We start from the raw sequence: 16,322 nt of genomic DNA, 5'->3' as shown, positions 1-16,322 counted from the left end.
GTGAGAGGACCTACTGAAAAGCCCTCCAATAAACCCTCAAGAACAATAATGGAGACGGAGGAACCCCTTGACGAAGGACTCTGTAGGTTGGGAAAAAACCAGCCGGTGTCCCATTGACCAGAACAGACATCCGCACAGTAGAAATGCAACTGAATCCACTTCCGCTAAGTCTCTCCAAAACCCATACACTTCAAAGCATACAGAAGAAACTCCCACCGAATATTATCATACACCTTCTCAATGTCCAATTTACAAATCAAACCTGGTTAGCCCTGTCGAATTCGGGAATCCACACACTCATTTGCCACCAACATTGCATCTAGAATCTGGCGAGCCCCCACAAAAGCATTTTGGGACCCTGATACCACTGCCTGCAAAACCCTTCGAAGCCTATTTGCCAAGACTTTAGCTAAAAGCTTATACACACTTCCAAGCAAACTAATAGGCCTAAAATCCCAAATATCCTCTGCCCCTTACCCCCCCCCCCCCTTCTTAGGAATCAAAGCCAAGAAAGTCGCATTAAGACTTTTTTCAAACTGGCCCGACACAAAGAAAGCCTCCAAAGTGGCCATCACATCCATCTTAACCACACTCCAACAATGCTGAAAAAATGCCATAGTAAAGCCATCTGAACCTGGCGCCTTATCCCCACACATCGCCCATAAAGCCCGAAACACCTCTTCCTCTGTAACAGGGCGCTCCAAAGCCACCCTATCCGCCTCCGAAATCATATCAAACTGAACCCCTTCCATCCTGGCCGCTACTTCCCTATTTGCTGCCGAAACAAATGCTGATAAAAATCCACAATCTCCTCCTCAATCTCCACTGTCGTATTTAGATCGCGACCCTCTACCCGCAACCTGTGAATCTGATCGACGATGGGCATTCGCTATCCAATGGAAGAACTTAGTATTCCGATCCCTATCCTTGAGCCACAAACACCGGGATTTCTACTTGAAACACACATTCTCCATATCAGAGATACAGACATACTCCTGTCTGGCTATCTCCTTTGTAGAACTGCCATCAGCCGACAAGCCCCCATTAACCTCTATCTCATCCAAGAACTGGAGTAAAGACACCACCGTCGCCTTCTGGCCCTCTAAACGGCCAAACACCTTCTTATTCCATTCTTTCAAATCCCTTTTAAGCAGTTTCAATTTCTAAGCCAACATATAACTAGGTGAGCCTATAACCACATAACTAGTCCACCATTCTCGGACCCTTTCCAAGAAACCATCTGAATGTAGCCACATATTCTCAAAACGGAAAGGAGTAAGGCCCCTTCGAACCTCACCACTATCAAGTAAAACGGGCCAATGATCCGACACTGGACGAGGGAGGCAAATCTGAGTAACATCTGAAAAATGCTCCTCCCAACCTCTAGAAATGAGAAATCGATCAATCCGTGACAGACTCTGCCCATTCAACCAAAGTGAAACTCCCTCCTCAAAGAGGCAAATCAATCAACTGCATCTCATCAACAAAGGAACAGAAAGACCACATCCACCGTAACCCCCTATTGCTCCCCACCCTTTTAACCAGCCACCGCACCATATTAAAATCACCCCCCATGAACTCGCCTCGGTCTACATTCCGCACCGGACCATACACCCCAGTAAACACCCACTGAAACTGATCCTTTACACACCGAAACAAACAAGACAAAGAGAAACAACCCACCTCCTCCGCCTCTTTCATAATGACCCTGGAATCCCAACAGAAAAGTATCCCTCCTGCAGTACCGACAGCTGGCAAATGGAACCATTCCACAAACCGTCCTCCCCAAATATTGCGTACCACCGCCTCCCCTAACACATCCATCTTTGTCTCCTGTAAACACACCACATCAGCTTGTGCACTACACAGAGCTGCTTTTACTGCCAACCTTTTGTCCCTATCATTTAAATACCCGCACATTCCAAGAAAGAATTTTTAATCTCATTTCCACGTAAATGGTCCCCCACCAGGTCTCCGAGAGTCATTACCCACCTTTGACCCTCCATGGTCATAATTAATAGAACATGCAAGATTCTTAAGCTCCTGGTTCCCTTTCCGACTGGTTCCCGCTAATTTAACCCCCTCCTTACTAGGAGTCCCTTTCCGCCATGATTCCTCCACCGTTGAGAATAAACATAGTGCTTCCTCTTCACGTCCTTCGAAAGACAAGCCCAATAACCGGCTAACCTCACTGATTCGTTCCAACACCTACTCCGAAACGGCCTCAGCCGAAGGTACCCCATTTCTCTCCAGCTTTGCACCACTGTGAGACAGGTTCAGATTCAGACCGTAAAAGACCCCCTGTGCACCAACCTCCACACTTAGTGGCTGTACCACCATCAGCACCACCTGATTCAGGCCTTCCTCAGTATAAAAAAAAACCCGATCAGCCCACGACAACCCACTACGCGGCTCCCAGCAAGATGTCATAGCCTCCTCTCCGAAGGATGAAAAGTTAGACCGAAAGTTGCATCCATCGGCCTCCAGAGGATACCCAAATTCCGGCGCATCCTTATTCACCTCATGGCGCACCACTAGCTGAAAACCCGAAGTCAGCACCACCTTCTCTATCTAATGCGCAACCCCTGAAACTGTGGTCAAACTTCCCGATTTCTCTGACAATCCAGACCCAGGCCTTGGCACCGACCCATCTAACTGCAATTTCGATGGCCCAGCTGCCTTTGCCATCGATTCGTCACCTATCGAAGTCATCGGCATCCGACGACCCATCGTCTCTGACACACAGGCAGGCTGATCCGCCATTGACAAATCCAAACCTATATCGTGATGCAAAGCTTCGAAGACCCGTCGCAATGGAGGGTCCAACGCCTGACCCGTTAGATTAGAAACTGCCCTAGTGGACCCATGAAGCCCAGCCTCTGAATGATTCTTGGCCTTGATCAAAGTTAGGCCCAACTGGGCCCCCTCCCCCACTGGCCTCTTGGAAAACTCAGCTTGGGCCATAACATTATATTCCGATGGGCCCAAGCCCATAGTCCGACTGGCTTAGGGCTTTATTACAAATGTTGTGCGTCGTCCCTGATGCGCCGCACGTGGATTTCCCCATTTCGTGCCCCCAAATCTTGATACAGTTGGACGATCCCCAGATCTCCACCAGATTCATCAATCATATTGCGCCAAATCTACGCCTTCCTTTTCAATCGCACTCCCACACCACGGTGCCGTTGTCCGAGAAGCAAATTCCACCTCCAGCCCTATCTCTGACCAGACAGGCAAAGAAAATCGCCAAGAGCCCCACCGGACTGAAATTCATGTCGGAAGCCATTCTAATAACCCTCGAACCTTCAAACGAACACAACCCAGGAGATCCATTGTCTCATCCACTGCCAAAAAGCCGCCACACCTGTTCCCAATGGCTTGTTACGTTGGGTACACCATGAAGATGAATTGTTAAGCCCAAGACTTGAATCCAATGACCATTTGCCAACATCGGCGACTTACGTTGGAAGCAGCAAGCAGTAAGTGACCACCAGTCCAAGACAAGATCACGCCCATCAAAAGTCCACTTCCGTTGCAACACCGACGCTGTGGCCCGCCTCGAGGGGAAAACGAACAAGAAGTATTGGCCTCCAACACTCGACACCTCCACCTTTCCCGATGCTCTCCACCAGTGATGCACCTAGTCAGTAACAGCAAAAATCCCTAACCCCTTTTTAACTTCCTCACCCACCTTGCCCAACAAGGTCCTATCAAGTAGCCAAAGCCAAACCCCTTCTCCGGCACCTGTGACCACCACGTCATTATGCTCATTGGACTGAGAGTCGACCAGCCGCGCAAGGGGCACTTTCTCTGGTACCATCGCATGCTTCAACACCCTTTTAGCCTTAGCTCACCTATCCCCAAAGGCAAAACCTTCAATAACCAAGGCAAGCCCCTTCCAACCATCCCCAAAACTGGAATCTGGGATGAAATCTGCTCCCGCTTGCTCCCTGTCGTGGCCACAATTTGCACTGACGAACCACAATTCTCCTTCCCTTAGACCCAGACTACCACTGTCCTACATCCCCCAATAAGTCTTCCTAGATAGGCCAATCGGCCGACATCTCGTGACACCTTTTGGAGCCTCGCGACAAACCAAACCACTTCAAAACCCACTAGGATGAGTGCCCTCCGAAGACCTTGCCCGCATTCCACAATGGACAATCGGCGCCACCCAATTCAATCCTTCTCAATCTCTTCGGGTTCAAAAGAATGACCCCCTACGAACAGAATTCTCCAGCGAGGGCCACCACCCTGCTTTGCCGAGAACATTTCACTAATGATAGGAAGAAATCATTGTCCCACTTCTATACGGGTTCAAGAGTATTAACAAAGCACATATATATATATGATCATGTTAGTCTAGGCAAGATGACGAGAGAACTGGAACCCCCAGCATCAAGGTTGATACACTATCGTTGTTAAAACTTTAAGCACGTTATATTCAATAAGTGATTAGAAAGCTTTTTAAGAAATCAACAGAAAGTCAAGCTTCTGACATGTCTTCAGATTCTGAACAAAGCTTAAGCTTAAGCTTTTGGTGATCTAACATGATATCAAAGCTTAGGTTGAAAGAGGTTTTGGGTTCAATTCTCTCCGTTAGCATATGGTCCCCGTTTGCATTCTTTCTTCTATCATTTACATTCTCTCTTCACTCTATGTATGGATGCTTGCATCTCCACATACAAGACGAGTTTGCACTTGAGGAGGGTGTGTTTAATAGCTTGATATGCATTGTTAGGCCTGTTTCCTAACAACTTAAGCTTTGGGAATAATTGGTGATCTAACATCAACAACACTGCCATATTGAACAAAACTATGCTCTCTTTCGCACCAACAACATAACAAAAGAAAAAAGAAATACAACTTTTAAGCATATAAAATGATGATTCAATATATGTCTCACAACATCACTTGGGACTCACATAGAATGCATCCTGCATTGGCCATCCACCATGTAGTCTAGATATATCCTTTGAAACTATATCCCTTCCCGCTGCAGCCAATACTTCATTGAAGACAATTTTCGAACTAGTGTTCTCGGCCAGGGAACAAATCTTATGATAGTTAAGAAAATACTTGCAGATATAGACAACGGTTTGTGCAGAGAACAGAATCATTAAACAACAACAACAACAAAAAGGAACATTTTTAAAAAGGCAGATTAGATTTAGATTAAAAAGGATACAGCACCAAGTGTTTCCTGACGTAAATATTTCTCAGTTACATGGACTGTAGCAGAGATCAAAGATTGAGTTGTCCTGTTGTCATATAACATGTATTAACTATCTATGAAAATTACAATATCTATTTACTGACTATAAAAATATATGATTCAAAAACTTTTACTGACTCCAATGTTTAACGAACTCACAACCCATGCAAAACAACAAAACAATAAGCGGAAAATGAAAAGCGAAAAGAACATAACCTTGATATATCAGTTTCTTTTAGCTCATTCCCCCGTTTGGTAAAAAACTCAATGACTGCTTGGATAGCACCTTCTGCTGACTGCTTGACCTTGTCACATATAGCTACTGAGCAACCATGCAGTGTAGTTACAAGCTGCAATTTGAAACTGAAAATATCATGAGGCTATTGCAGTGTGAATTGTAAATTCAGTCATGCAAATGAAGGAAAATATATGTGTTGCATTATATATATATGTAATAAAATAAACCTAACCTCATCCTTCGTCAATAAAATACAAACAGAGGAAACAACCCTGTTGAAAACCTCTGATGGATCTATAGAAGCATCCTGAAGACACATACAAACTCAGAATAGGAAAACACGGTATCCTCAATTTCCCTTCCATTGCTCCAAATAAAAGCCACAGAAAAAAATAATTGAATAAAAGAAAAATTCGGATGCACTTACCCGCCTCAAGATAGCAATAACATCCTCAAGGGAGGACAAAGCATTATACGACAATTCTATATTTACTCCAGAACTAGATGATACAGGCCTTGGTAATGAAAGAGATATGCTGAAGAATAGATCAAGAATCTGCAAAGGGAGATAAATAAAAATAATAGATATTGTTATGCAATAGGTGCCACAAGTTAGCAGAAACTATAATAAAAGCATACAATTTATCCACGAAATGATGATAAACAATTTCATTCAAGGGAAACTTCACCAAAACCACAAATAAAGACTACTGACCTGAGCCGAAAGTTTTCTAACTTCAGAATTTGTATCTGCACATCTTGGAAGATAAACTATGAGCCTATCCCCGACACACAAGGCATCACGACTTGGCAATACATATACGGCTGGCATCAAAAGACACTGCAGACAATTAGTAAACAGCTAACCACAAAAGATACAAAGTTTTTTGGGAAAACACAATTACATGGTAAGTTGGAAAAATTGCGATTCAAAGCGTGGTCGAATTGCTTGCTGTGTGTGCAACTTCCATGGCAGCCAAGTGTACAATATCCACTGGAACAAAGGGTCCGAAACTTTAGAAGCATCTCATGCACTGCACGACATCCTCTTATTCTGTGACACTCCACAGGCGACGAAACATATTGATCAATCTGTCTAAGAATATGCAAAAGCTGCTCTGCTCGGCTTCTTCCATCCTCACCACTGATGATGACACAGATTACTAGTTAGATGATTTACACAAGAATCCTATTACATGATCTATATGTATAAAGAATCATATATACACAGATGCAAACAGATATGGACTTCCAGTGCAGAATGAGACTTTTAAGATATTTCATCCCCTTCGAGTCTGACCCATCACATTAGATGTCTAACATCAAACAAATTGCTGTCTGAGCACTCTTCATCAACCAACACCCTTTCCGCATAACCTACCTCCATCCCACCAAACCTTGATAACTATTTCCAGAACAAAGTTTCAAAGATTGTTAACGGGCTACATCCAAAAAAGTTAACAAAAGCATTAAGATTTGAAGGTGTGTGATAATGAAGCTACTGAGAAATAAGACTTAAACAATTGAGTGTGGTGACCACTATTAGATCACCTGCTAGAGAGACGAGTGAATTTTCAATTATTGTAGGGTTACACCAAGGATCAACCTTAAGTTCTTATCTTTTCGCTTTAGTTATGGATGAGTTGACGTGCAATATTCAGGATGATGTGCCATGGTGTATACTTTTTGCAGATGATATCGTGTTAGTGGACAAGATTAGAGAATGAGCTAACACTAAGTTGGAGATTTGGAGAAGAGCACTTGAATGTAAAAAGTTTAGAATAAGCAAAACTAAGACAGAATATATGGAGTGTAATTTTAGTAATAGTCACAATGGAAGTAGAAGAGAAGTGTAGACTGAGAACTGAGAATCAAGAACTACCTAAAAGTGAACATTTTCGTTATTTATGATCGATTATCATAATGACTGGGAAAATTGGAGCATATGCGGTCCATAGAATTAAGGCGGGTTGACTTAAGTAGAGGAGTGCGTCTAGAGTATTGTGCAATAAACAAGTACCCATTAGACTAAAAGGGAAGTTATATAGAATAGCTATTCGACCAGCGATGTTGTATGGGATAGAATGTTGGGCAACTAAAAAACAACATGTAAATAAGATAAGTGTTACTGAGATGAGGATGTTAAGGTGGATATGTGGCAAGAGTAAAAAAAAAACAGAATTAAGAATGAGTATATTCGAGAATGGGTAGGAGTGGTACTGATAAAAGATAAGTTGCGAGAGAATAGATTGAGATGACTTGGTCATATACAATGGACATTAACAGAGGCAGTAGTGAAGAGACGCGATATAGTGACGGTAGATGGTAGTGTTAGAGGAAGGGATAGATCAAAATTAACGTGGACTAGTATAGTAAATAAAAATATGAATCTCCTAAATTTGACTAACGAAATGGACTTGAATAGAGTTGAGTGGAGAAGAAAGATCCATGTGGCCGACCCCATTTGATGGGACTTACGGTTTGGTTTGGTTTGATTTGATTTGGTTTGGTTTAATTTTGCACAGACCAAAAATGTTTGTTTTTCATGGTCATGACCTAGCACATTAGTTGTGGGCCCCCCATGAAGGCTATGTCTTATTTTAGCAAGACTTTAAAAATTGTTTCCCATAGTTTACAAAGGCATAATCATTCACTAAAACAGAAAACGAAATTTAATGACTTTCATAAAGAAAATTGGTGTACTCAACTATATCATTGAACACCAACAATATTCGCTGACAGAATTCAATCCAAAAGGACAAAGTCGGAACATGACCAAAGGATGCCTTGATGTTTCAAGAGCAAAATCAATACAAAGAGACTTGCAAAAATGAAATTTACAACAAGGAAAATACCTCGTGAGAAGAATAGCACATAAGAGTGTGATGAGATTGTCTATAAGGGGATTGACAACATCTGCTGGATCAATTGGCAAAGCAAAAAATCCCAAGGTCGCCTGCCAATTTTAAAAGAAAATATTCACACAACTGGCAAACAAATAATACTAGAAAAGATTGGTGATAAAAATATCACAGTAATTGACAAAACTTGCACCCTCATAACATGATTTCTTGTTTCAATTGTCAGTTTGGGCTCTACAGAAACCAAAGTTGTACAGGCACTCAATGCAAGGGCCTGCAAAACATCCACATTCAGAATGCAAAAAAGGTCAAACAGTTCCACCAAGAACTGAAGAAATATGAAACAAAACTGCCTGTTCAATACAGAATAAATGTGAGCAAGTAAGCAAACCTGAGTGCGCAGAAGTTCAAGGCTAGAATCAGCAAAACCCTCATCATCATCACAGCCCATCAACGTTAATGTATAATCAAGCAATTGGTCCCTTCTTTTCAATGGGAATGTTATACCACTTTCCGCAGCATTAATGACAGCACAACCTGCATTAACAAACAATGCTATCAACTTCCCAAGATTGACCACTAATGAAGTAAAAGATCCATAGTCATCAATATTGTAGAATATGTACCAACAGATGTAAGATAAACATACTAATATGACACTTAAATATTGTCAAATCTTATATAATAGATAAAATACATGGTGTGCAGTATGACCTGACACATTACATGACACTCAAATTTTGACAAAACTGTATGATATCAATAGACAAAATACACAGCACATGCATTAGACGTGCAATATGGCTGCCTGCTGCAGCTTTTGTGGAAGGAAAAATAACACTTGTTTTAAGCTATGACAAAGAATTTGAGTTTGTAAAGTTAGCATGTTCTCTTAAAAACCTATATAACCAGATTTGTATTCTTGTATAAAAGAGAGGATTGAATGGCACCCAATCCCAAGCAACAGAAAGAGAAGATGCATTTTTGTGTGGAAAAGACCCCAACTAAAAACTCAGAAACCTTGAAGAAACTTTAAAAAAGATTGTAAATGCCTTTTTTAAATACCTCCCTTGTGCAAGTGGTCACCAACTATGCGGACTCAAAACGGGACTAAGGCCCACAAGTCTTAGTATTCCTCTGTGCACTACGGTTAAAAAGAATACTTAACAAAAGGTTTCTGAAACAGAAAAGAAGCATGCTTTTGCATAGTGAAAATACAAAAAGCAACAAATAAATGAGAGAAAAAATATATCATAAAAGTTGTATGCTGAACTATGACAATTTCCAAGTCCCCCAAAAATAAAATTTGAGAATCTCTTTTCTGAAGTGTAATCATTGAAGGGATGGGACCAGACCCAAATACCTGTTGTTCAACAGCTTCAAATGAGTGACCCGGATCCGGATCCACAAACTCAGCATCATCTTTGAAACAGATGGATTGAGTTTGAGGTTGGTCTTGGTCTTTGGTTGAAACTGGGTTGCAGTCTTTACCTGTGACACCATTGATTGATGGGTTGATAGAGTTCTTCATCCAACCAATCATGTGATCAAAAGATCTGTTCTCCAAAACCAACACAACAATGCTCTCGGCGTTTGATTCATCGCCTTCCACAACGAGCAGTCCGCCGGTTACGCCGCCTCTGCCTACGGCTTCCTCACTGGCCGTCCCGGCATCCTCCTCACCGTCTCTGGCCTCGTCTTCCAGCCTGAACTCGTCGTCCAGCCGGAACATCGATTGCTGGAGCAAATCGTCGGCACGATGGAGACAGGTGGCGACGGGTTTATCTCCGGCCATGGGGGTCCATTCTCGGATGGCCGACACCAACTCGTCAAGAGCCTTGAGATTCTGTTCCAGAGATCTTGGTTCTTCATCACTCAACTTCTCTTGATCTGAGTTAAAAAAAAAAAAAAAAAAAAAACACAGAGCTCCCTCTTCTCTCTCTTTCAACTCTCAACTTTTGTAGCTACAGCTACAGACCACGGGTATTTTGATCTTTAAGCAAAATCGAGAATCCGAAGTAAACAGAGATATAAAGTCACTTTTTTGCGAACCAAACTACCTTTTACTAAAGAATACCGTGTGCTCCACTCACATTATTTTTTTGTTTTTATTTTTTCTTTACATCACTTTACACCCACTCTCTCTCCTCACTTTGCATCTACCGCCCAAACTTTTTTTTTATGATACAGCTTATTGGTGCACTCCTTGTTCCCCACTTTCGTTATTATATATATATATATATATATATATATATCTTTTTATTATATTATATTAAAAAAAAAAAAAAACTCATCATCTCTCCTCCGTCTACTTTCCAACTCCATTATTTTTATTTATTTTCTCCAAACCACTTTCCTTATTTTCCCATCTTTCATTTTTTATTTCAATTATATTTTTATTATTTCTTTATTTATTTATTTTTTTTTTTCACATTATTTTTAATCTTTTTCCACTTCCATTCATACCATATAGCTTTGCACACCAAACCATATTTTATTCATCTCAGGGATCCACCCCGATCACCATTTTACACCAAAAAAAAAAAAAAAAAATCGGAACAGTGGGATTTTTCTTCTCTACTCTGCCGCCGGTCTCTTCTTCTTGCCTCCGTCTTGGACAATCCTTGACGGTGCTGCCTCCGTGTTTCCCACTCCACTGGGCACGATCACTCCACCCTGCTCCTCCACTGCAGCATATGGCGGACCTCCAAATCGAAACATCACGGTGGCTTTCCGCTTCAGCTCCTTGTTTTCTGCCTTTAGCACACTTATCTCTGCTCGCGCATCCTTATACATGCGTTGGAGCAGAGCCAGCTGGGAGTTTAACTGTTGCACCTCATTTGTCCTGCTCTGCAGCCGGTGCGACAAGTTTGTGACCGCAGTCATGGTTTCCACACATGACTTCAGAGTATACTGATTGGCCTCAATATCAGTTTGCACCGCCATTTTTTGCTCCACTGACCGCATCGGAAAGTTCAACGGAGCAAACACAGAGGTGTTTGGTTGAGGTTCACTGGCCACCGCACCAGTTCTCTCTCTTGTTGACTCATTGAGGTCGGGAAAAAGAGTGAGCAGACCACGGGACGAAGAGGCCATATTCTGGGTAGCTGAACGGGAAGACGAGGCCATGTTTTGGGTTGTTGAGTGTTTCAGAGAAGGGTTGGATACAGAGTCTTTCACCGAGTATTTCAGAATGACAATGTTCAGAGATTTTAGCTTGGTTTGGTTTCCTCAGCCTTCGTCTTGGTTAAATAGCCAAGGCAGCCACGCGTATCGCGCGCCCCTTGACGCCAGACGCCAAACGGGCGCGCCAACCAAGGCACTCACGTGCCTCGCCATCATGTCCGGCACACCTTTTGATGATTGGGCACGCCTTTTGATGGCACGCCTTTTGAAAGATTGGGCACACCTTTTAAGGGTGCGACGTTTTAAGGGGTCCGACAAGACTCTGTAAACTGTCCCGACATTGATTCCGGTTAGCTCCTTCAAGGGTCCGACAAGACTCTGTAAACTGTCCCGACATTGATTCCGGTTAGTTTCTACAAGGGTCCAGCAAGACTCTGTAAACTGTCACAACAACTGTCACAACATTGTCTGCTACAACGGTCCGACATGACCCCATAAACTGTCTTCTACATCGGTTTGACACCACCATACAGTGTCCTCTACAACGTTATGACACCCCCATACAATGTCCTCTACAACGTTATGACACCACCATACAGTGTCCTCTACAACATTATGACACCACCATTCAGTGTCTTCACCAATGGTCTGACACGACCATACAGTGTCTCCTCTCCTTTTTTATTTTTATGTATTTTCTTGTTTTGTTCCTCTCTTCAAACTCAAGTTGGTTAGTTTCTATCCTCCTTGAGTTTGCGGGGGGCTGTTAGAATTTACCATCACCTACCACCACTACCACCTCACCTACTCCACTAAACCTAACCCCCTACACCACTACCACCTCACCTACTCCACTAAACCTAACCCACTAAACCACTACCACCATCCACTACACCTACATCTATATAAGGAACCATTTGTAATAGACAGAATATCAAACAACATCAAGATATCAATCAATAATACAGTATTTTTTAACATCATGTTATCCTTATCATTTAATGACTCTAAAAAAGAGGTAATTGCAAACTTTAGTAATTCAATAACTGTAGAATATTCACATATACAAATTCACCAAGGATTGTCAAAGATAGAGATGTGAAAAGCACAAACAAATCCAGATTATAATATCACAAAATAAGAGTGAAAATAGAGCACAGAAAACATGAAACCAAAATAATACACTTGAGGAACTTCACAAACCTAGCAAATCAATCGCAGTAATAACAGCCTGCTTTGCTGTAGGATGGCGCACATGAAGAAGCCGTGAAAGCATATTTGTACCCTGTAAGCAAGAGCAATAAGCAAGGAGCATAATCCAGAAATTGTCATGCAAATTATCACATACAATGAATTGATATTAACATCATCAACACATCCAATACTAGAAGCATAAAGAAAATTTCTAGATTCAAATAGAGATGTAGGCTTATTATACACTGGGAAATGGAAAGAAGCATAAAGAAAATGGTATCATACCACAAGAGCATCTATTCTAGCTTCAATAACAGTTGATGGAGCATATCTTGCTGCATACCCGTACATTAGGGCCAAAGCAGCATGTATATCATCAGAATCATCCATCCTAGCTTTATCAGAGAAAAAAGACAGAAATCTGCAGCCAACAGAGCACCATAATGATCAGAGAAAGACTTAAAATATGCATGTAAAAGCTTAACAGATAGATAATTAGAGTGCAAAGATTAAAGAGAAAGAGAGACAAATACATACATATATATATATATATATAGAGAGAGAGAGAGAGAGAGAGAATTAAGGTAGAGAAGAAAATATTGTCTTCAATGAGACAACAAATTGTTCAAGAACAATAAGTTAATAGTGATTAGTCATTAATTGTTATTGTTCAAGAACAATTACTAATAAGTTTTAATGAATTAGTTTAAAAGTAACTTGCTTCTACACTTAGAATTCTCTATCTTGAATGCAACTTTTTCATCTGCAATCTGTATGAGTATTATGGTGTTTATCAATGTATTCTAAAGAGACTCCACCATCCTTTTGCATACTTTAAGTATTTATATACACTTGTGTGCACCCGCATGCACACACATGAACACACAGACACACACGTGTAAACATAGAGAGTAAAAGTTATCCAATTGTCCTGGCATATACCTCTGAAAGACACTTTGCCCAACATTATCAAGAATGTCTTTCAGTTTGTCCAAAACAGTATCCAATTGGGATGCTGCAACCTGGAAGTAATAGATAACAATTAGCTTTAGACATGGTTAAAAATAGAAGAACAAGAACAAAGCTTTAAAGTATAGATACCAATCCCATGGCTTTTGCGAAACCAAGCCTATTACTCGGGAATGCAATATTAGCTTGTTCATACATCCAATCAATCTTGTTACGAGCATACGACCTGTCATCAACCTTCTGAAGAAGCATGCCAAGACTCCTGAAAAAGAAAAAATAAATTTTGAATTTAACCAGTCCATCAACTTTTAAGAGGCTCAAAATAGTTCGAATACCTTCTGTCATTTCACAACATTTCAGCAATTCCTTTAATATTTCAATTTCTGAAATTACGAGTGCAGGTAGACTTCAGGAGGCCAACTACATTTGCCTTCTAAAACATTTTAATTAGACCAACAAATTTTCCTTAAACATTATCAACTGATGTTCCATGAGTTATTAATTTCAGCTGATCGAAGACTTAGAATATGTTCTGGAGGGCTGCCTTAGAGGAACAGTTTGTTTTATTTGAGATTGAGAAATGAGTGGTCTTCGTGTTTGACAGCAAACAGCAATTTCGGACATAGAGAACTAGCTATCTTACTGCTTGGCATGTTCCTTTTTTTTTTTTTTTTTCTCAGTGAGGTTGGTTCTATATAGAAGAGAGGGAAAATACATACACAATACAAGGGGCACACCCCAGGCAAACGTTCAAAACAGTAATACTGTGAGACAAAGTCACTAAACAGACCAACAACAAAGCTTCAATAACAAATCACATCCTACATTCATTACAGACAAAACATCGAACTCCAAAACATATATTCAATGGGAAAAAGCTTTCTTTTTTTATTTATTTATTTATTGATTATAAAATTCAAAGAGAAATTAAGCAAGCAGAAGGAATTCAATGCACTAATACCGGTGAAGTAGCCCAGTATGCTCGTCATCAGGCTTATAAAGTTCATATTGTTTGGAAAAAGCATTTCCCAAAGAAATCACCCAATCATTATCTTGAATCACATCCAAAGATTCTGCAAGAAACTGCCACCAAGAAACAAAGATGTATTAGTGCTATGTGGTACTAAGGATGGCCAGCAAATTCATTCCTTTTTTATGTTCCGCTTTTCACGTGGCACGTGAAATGGTTATTTTTATTTACTTATTGTAACATCTCAAGTGAGCATTTGAGTTTTCATGTTTTAAAAAGTCAAATGCCAGAGAGATTATCCCACTTATGAACATCATTATTTGATTCCATGTAATGATTTTCTACAATGTATGCTGGCAATACTGATAAAGAGACCAACAGGCATCAAAATTTACTCATCAAATTTGTGAAGGGTTAACAAACTTACATTGATTATCATGTCATCCCAAGTTTCTTGATATGAAGGATCCTGCTTTAGGTCTTCCGTGTCACTCACATAGGCTTTCATTTTTGGAATCTAGAGCTTACAAAACAAGGCAGCAAGTTAGAATCCATAGCAGAATCTTTTTCTAGGGTCTTTTTTTTTTTCCCTTCATTTTTTTCCTGATGAGCTTCATCTATTGATAGCAAATTTGCATTTATTTACATAAAGTGTAAAGCAGTCTGCAATATCAGTGATGATATTTTCAAGTAGTTAACATGGTATTGCAAAACAGAAGCTACTGAGGCCTATTTGTACAATCTGTACACTGAAGCCTTCTCCAAATATTGAAAGACTATCATGATAATGCCATAGATCTAGGAAGCATGGGTACACTGGAAATATTTCCGTACAAGTACTGGGTACTGGTATGCAAAATACGTATATGGTACTTTTTGAATATTGTGTACGGCTTTGGGTACTTTTGTGGGTACATCGGGGTGTATATGTAACTCTTAAAAAATATATGGGAACTGGAACAATTATATTGTGCCTATCTTAAGAAACTTAAAAAATAGTGTATATTTTCGATGATCAAAATTTTAAAAAATACTTTGGGTCCTTTTTAGGCTTCCTCTTCGCTGGACTCTCCCCCTCTCCTCACTCTCTTGGAGTAGCCGTCTTCATTTCTGTTTTTTTTACCCTCTTTGTCTATTGTTCACTGTTTTTCTAATTGTTATTTTAGTTATTTTTTGCATTTGATTTTCTAATTATTATATACCATGAACTACAAATTACCAAAAAAAAAATATGGTTGTACCTTGACCATAACTATATCCTATTTCTTTTTAAGTTTTGCCATATTGGCCTACCCGTAACGTATGCATACCCACACCTATGCTTCCTTGCCATATATTCATGAAATAACACAAACAAAATGATGAATTCTCTTTATTTAGAGAAAAGCCAAATGAGGAAGTAGATCAATCAAAGGAGTCTGTTGTTCATAGCACCAATTTCTTGGCTTATGTTCTTATCTTGTTTCACGTATTAGCTTCTTGTATACTACTTCTTGAAAAGACTTGGTGGCCATTCAAGCCATAAAAGTTATTTGTCTATGGCACTTAGAAGTCTGGTCCCCTCAATGTGATCCATTAGCCATCTCTCTTCATCTATTGATGAACTCTTTTACTTTGCAATTGGTCATATCATATCATAATAGTTAAACTTAAAATTTGTCATGTTTGCTGGGGTTTAGCATTTGACATTCACATTATCATAAAAGTTTGCTGCATAAATTGAACAATTGTACCTATAATGTCAAATAT

The 16,322-nt window shown here is 40.3% G+C and overlaps 1 protein-coding gene across 8 annotated transcripts in view; it reads right to left on the bottom strand.

Moving 5' to 3' along the window:
- LOC114288624 (ARM repeat superfamily protein) overlaps window positions 1-16,322 on the bottom strand; it is a 59,045-nt gene that overhangs the window by 19,980 nt on the left and 22,743 nt on the right. For all 8 annotated transcript variants that reach the window (XR_014363724.1, XR_003638340.2, XR_014363723.1 and 5 more), the window contains exons 22-37: window positions 15,001-15,090; window positions 14,565-14,686; window positions 13,736-13,865; window positions 13,577-13,656; window positions 12,920-13,055; window positions 12,644-12,725; window positions 8,706-8,851; window positions 8,508-8,588; window positions 8,309-8,409; window positions 6,359-6,597; window positions 6,169-6,278; window positions 5,881-6,009; window positions 5,686-5,760; window positions 5,432-5,565; window positions 5,189-5,261; window positions 4,926-5,057 (exon numbers count right to left, since the gene is read on the bottom strand). Coding sequence is in view for 5 of the 8 variants with exons in the window: in XM_082919472.1 (XP_082775598.1) it covers window positions 4,926-5,057; window positions 5,189-5,261; window positions 5,432-5,565; window positions 5,686-5,760; window positions 5,881-6,009; window positions 6,169-6,278; window positions 6,359-6,597; window positions 8,309-8,409; window positions 8,508-8,588; window positions 8,706-8,851; window positions 12,644-12,725; window positions 12,920-13,055; window positions 13,577-13,656; window positions 13,736-13,865; window positions 14,565-14,686; window positions 15,001-15,090 (1,860 nt within the window). In the remaining 3 variants the exon portion in view is untranslated. The remainder of the gene's footprint in view (window positions 1-4,925; window positions 5,058-5,188; window positions 5,262-5,431; window positions 5,566-5,685; window positions 5,761-5,880; window positions 6,010-6,168; window positions 6,279-6,358; window positions 6,598-8,308; window positions 8,410-8,507; window positions 8,589-8,705; window positions 8,852-12,643; window positions 12,726-12,919; window positions 13,056-13,576; window positions 13,657-13,735; window positions 13,866-14,564; window positions 14,687-15,000; window positions 15,091-16,322) is intronic.

This window comes from Camellia sinensis, chromosome 3 (assembly GCF_055761805.1).
Source record: "Camellia sinensis isolate YWXY chromosome 3, ASM5576180v1, whole genome shotgun sequence".
Classification (NCBI taxonomy): domain Eukaryota; kingdom Viridiplantae; phylum Streptophyta; class Magnoliopsida; order Ericales; family Theaceae; genus Camellia; species Camellia sinensis.
This window is presented reverse-complemented; position numbering and strand designations above follow the sequence as displayed.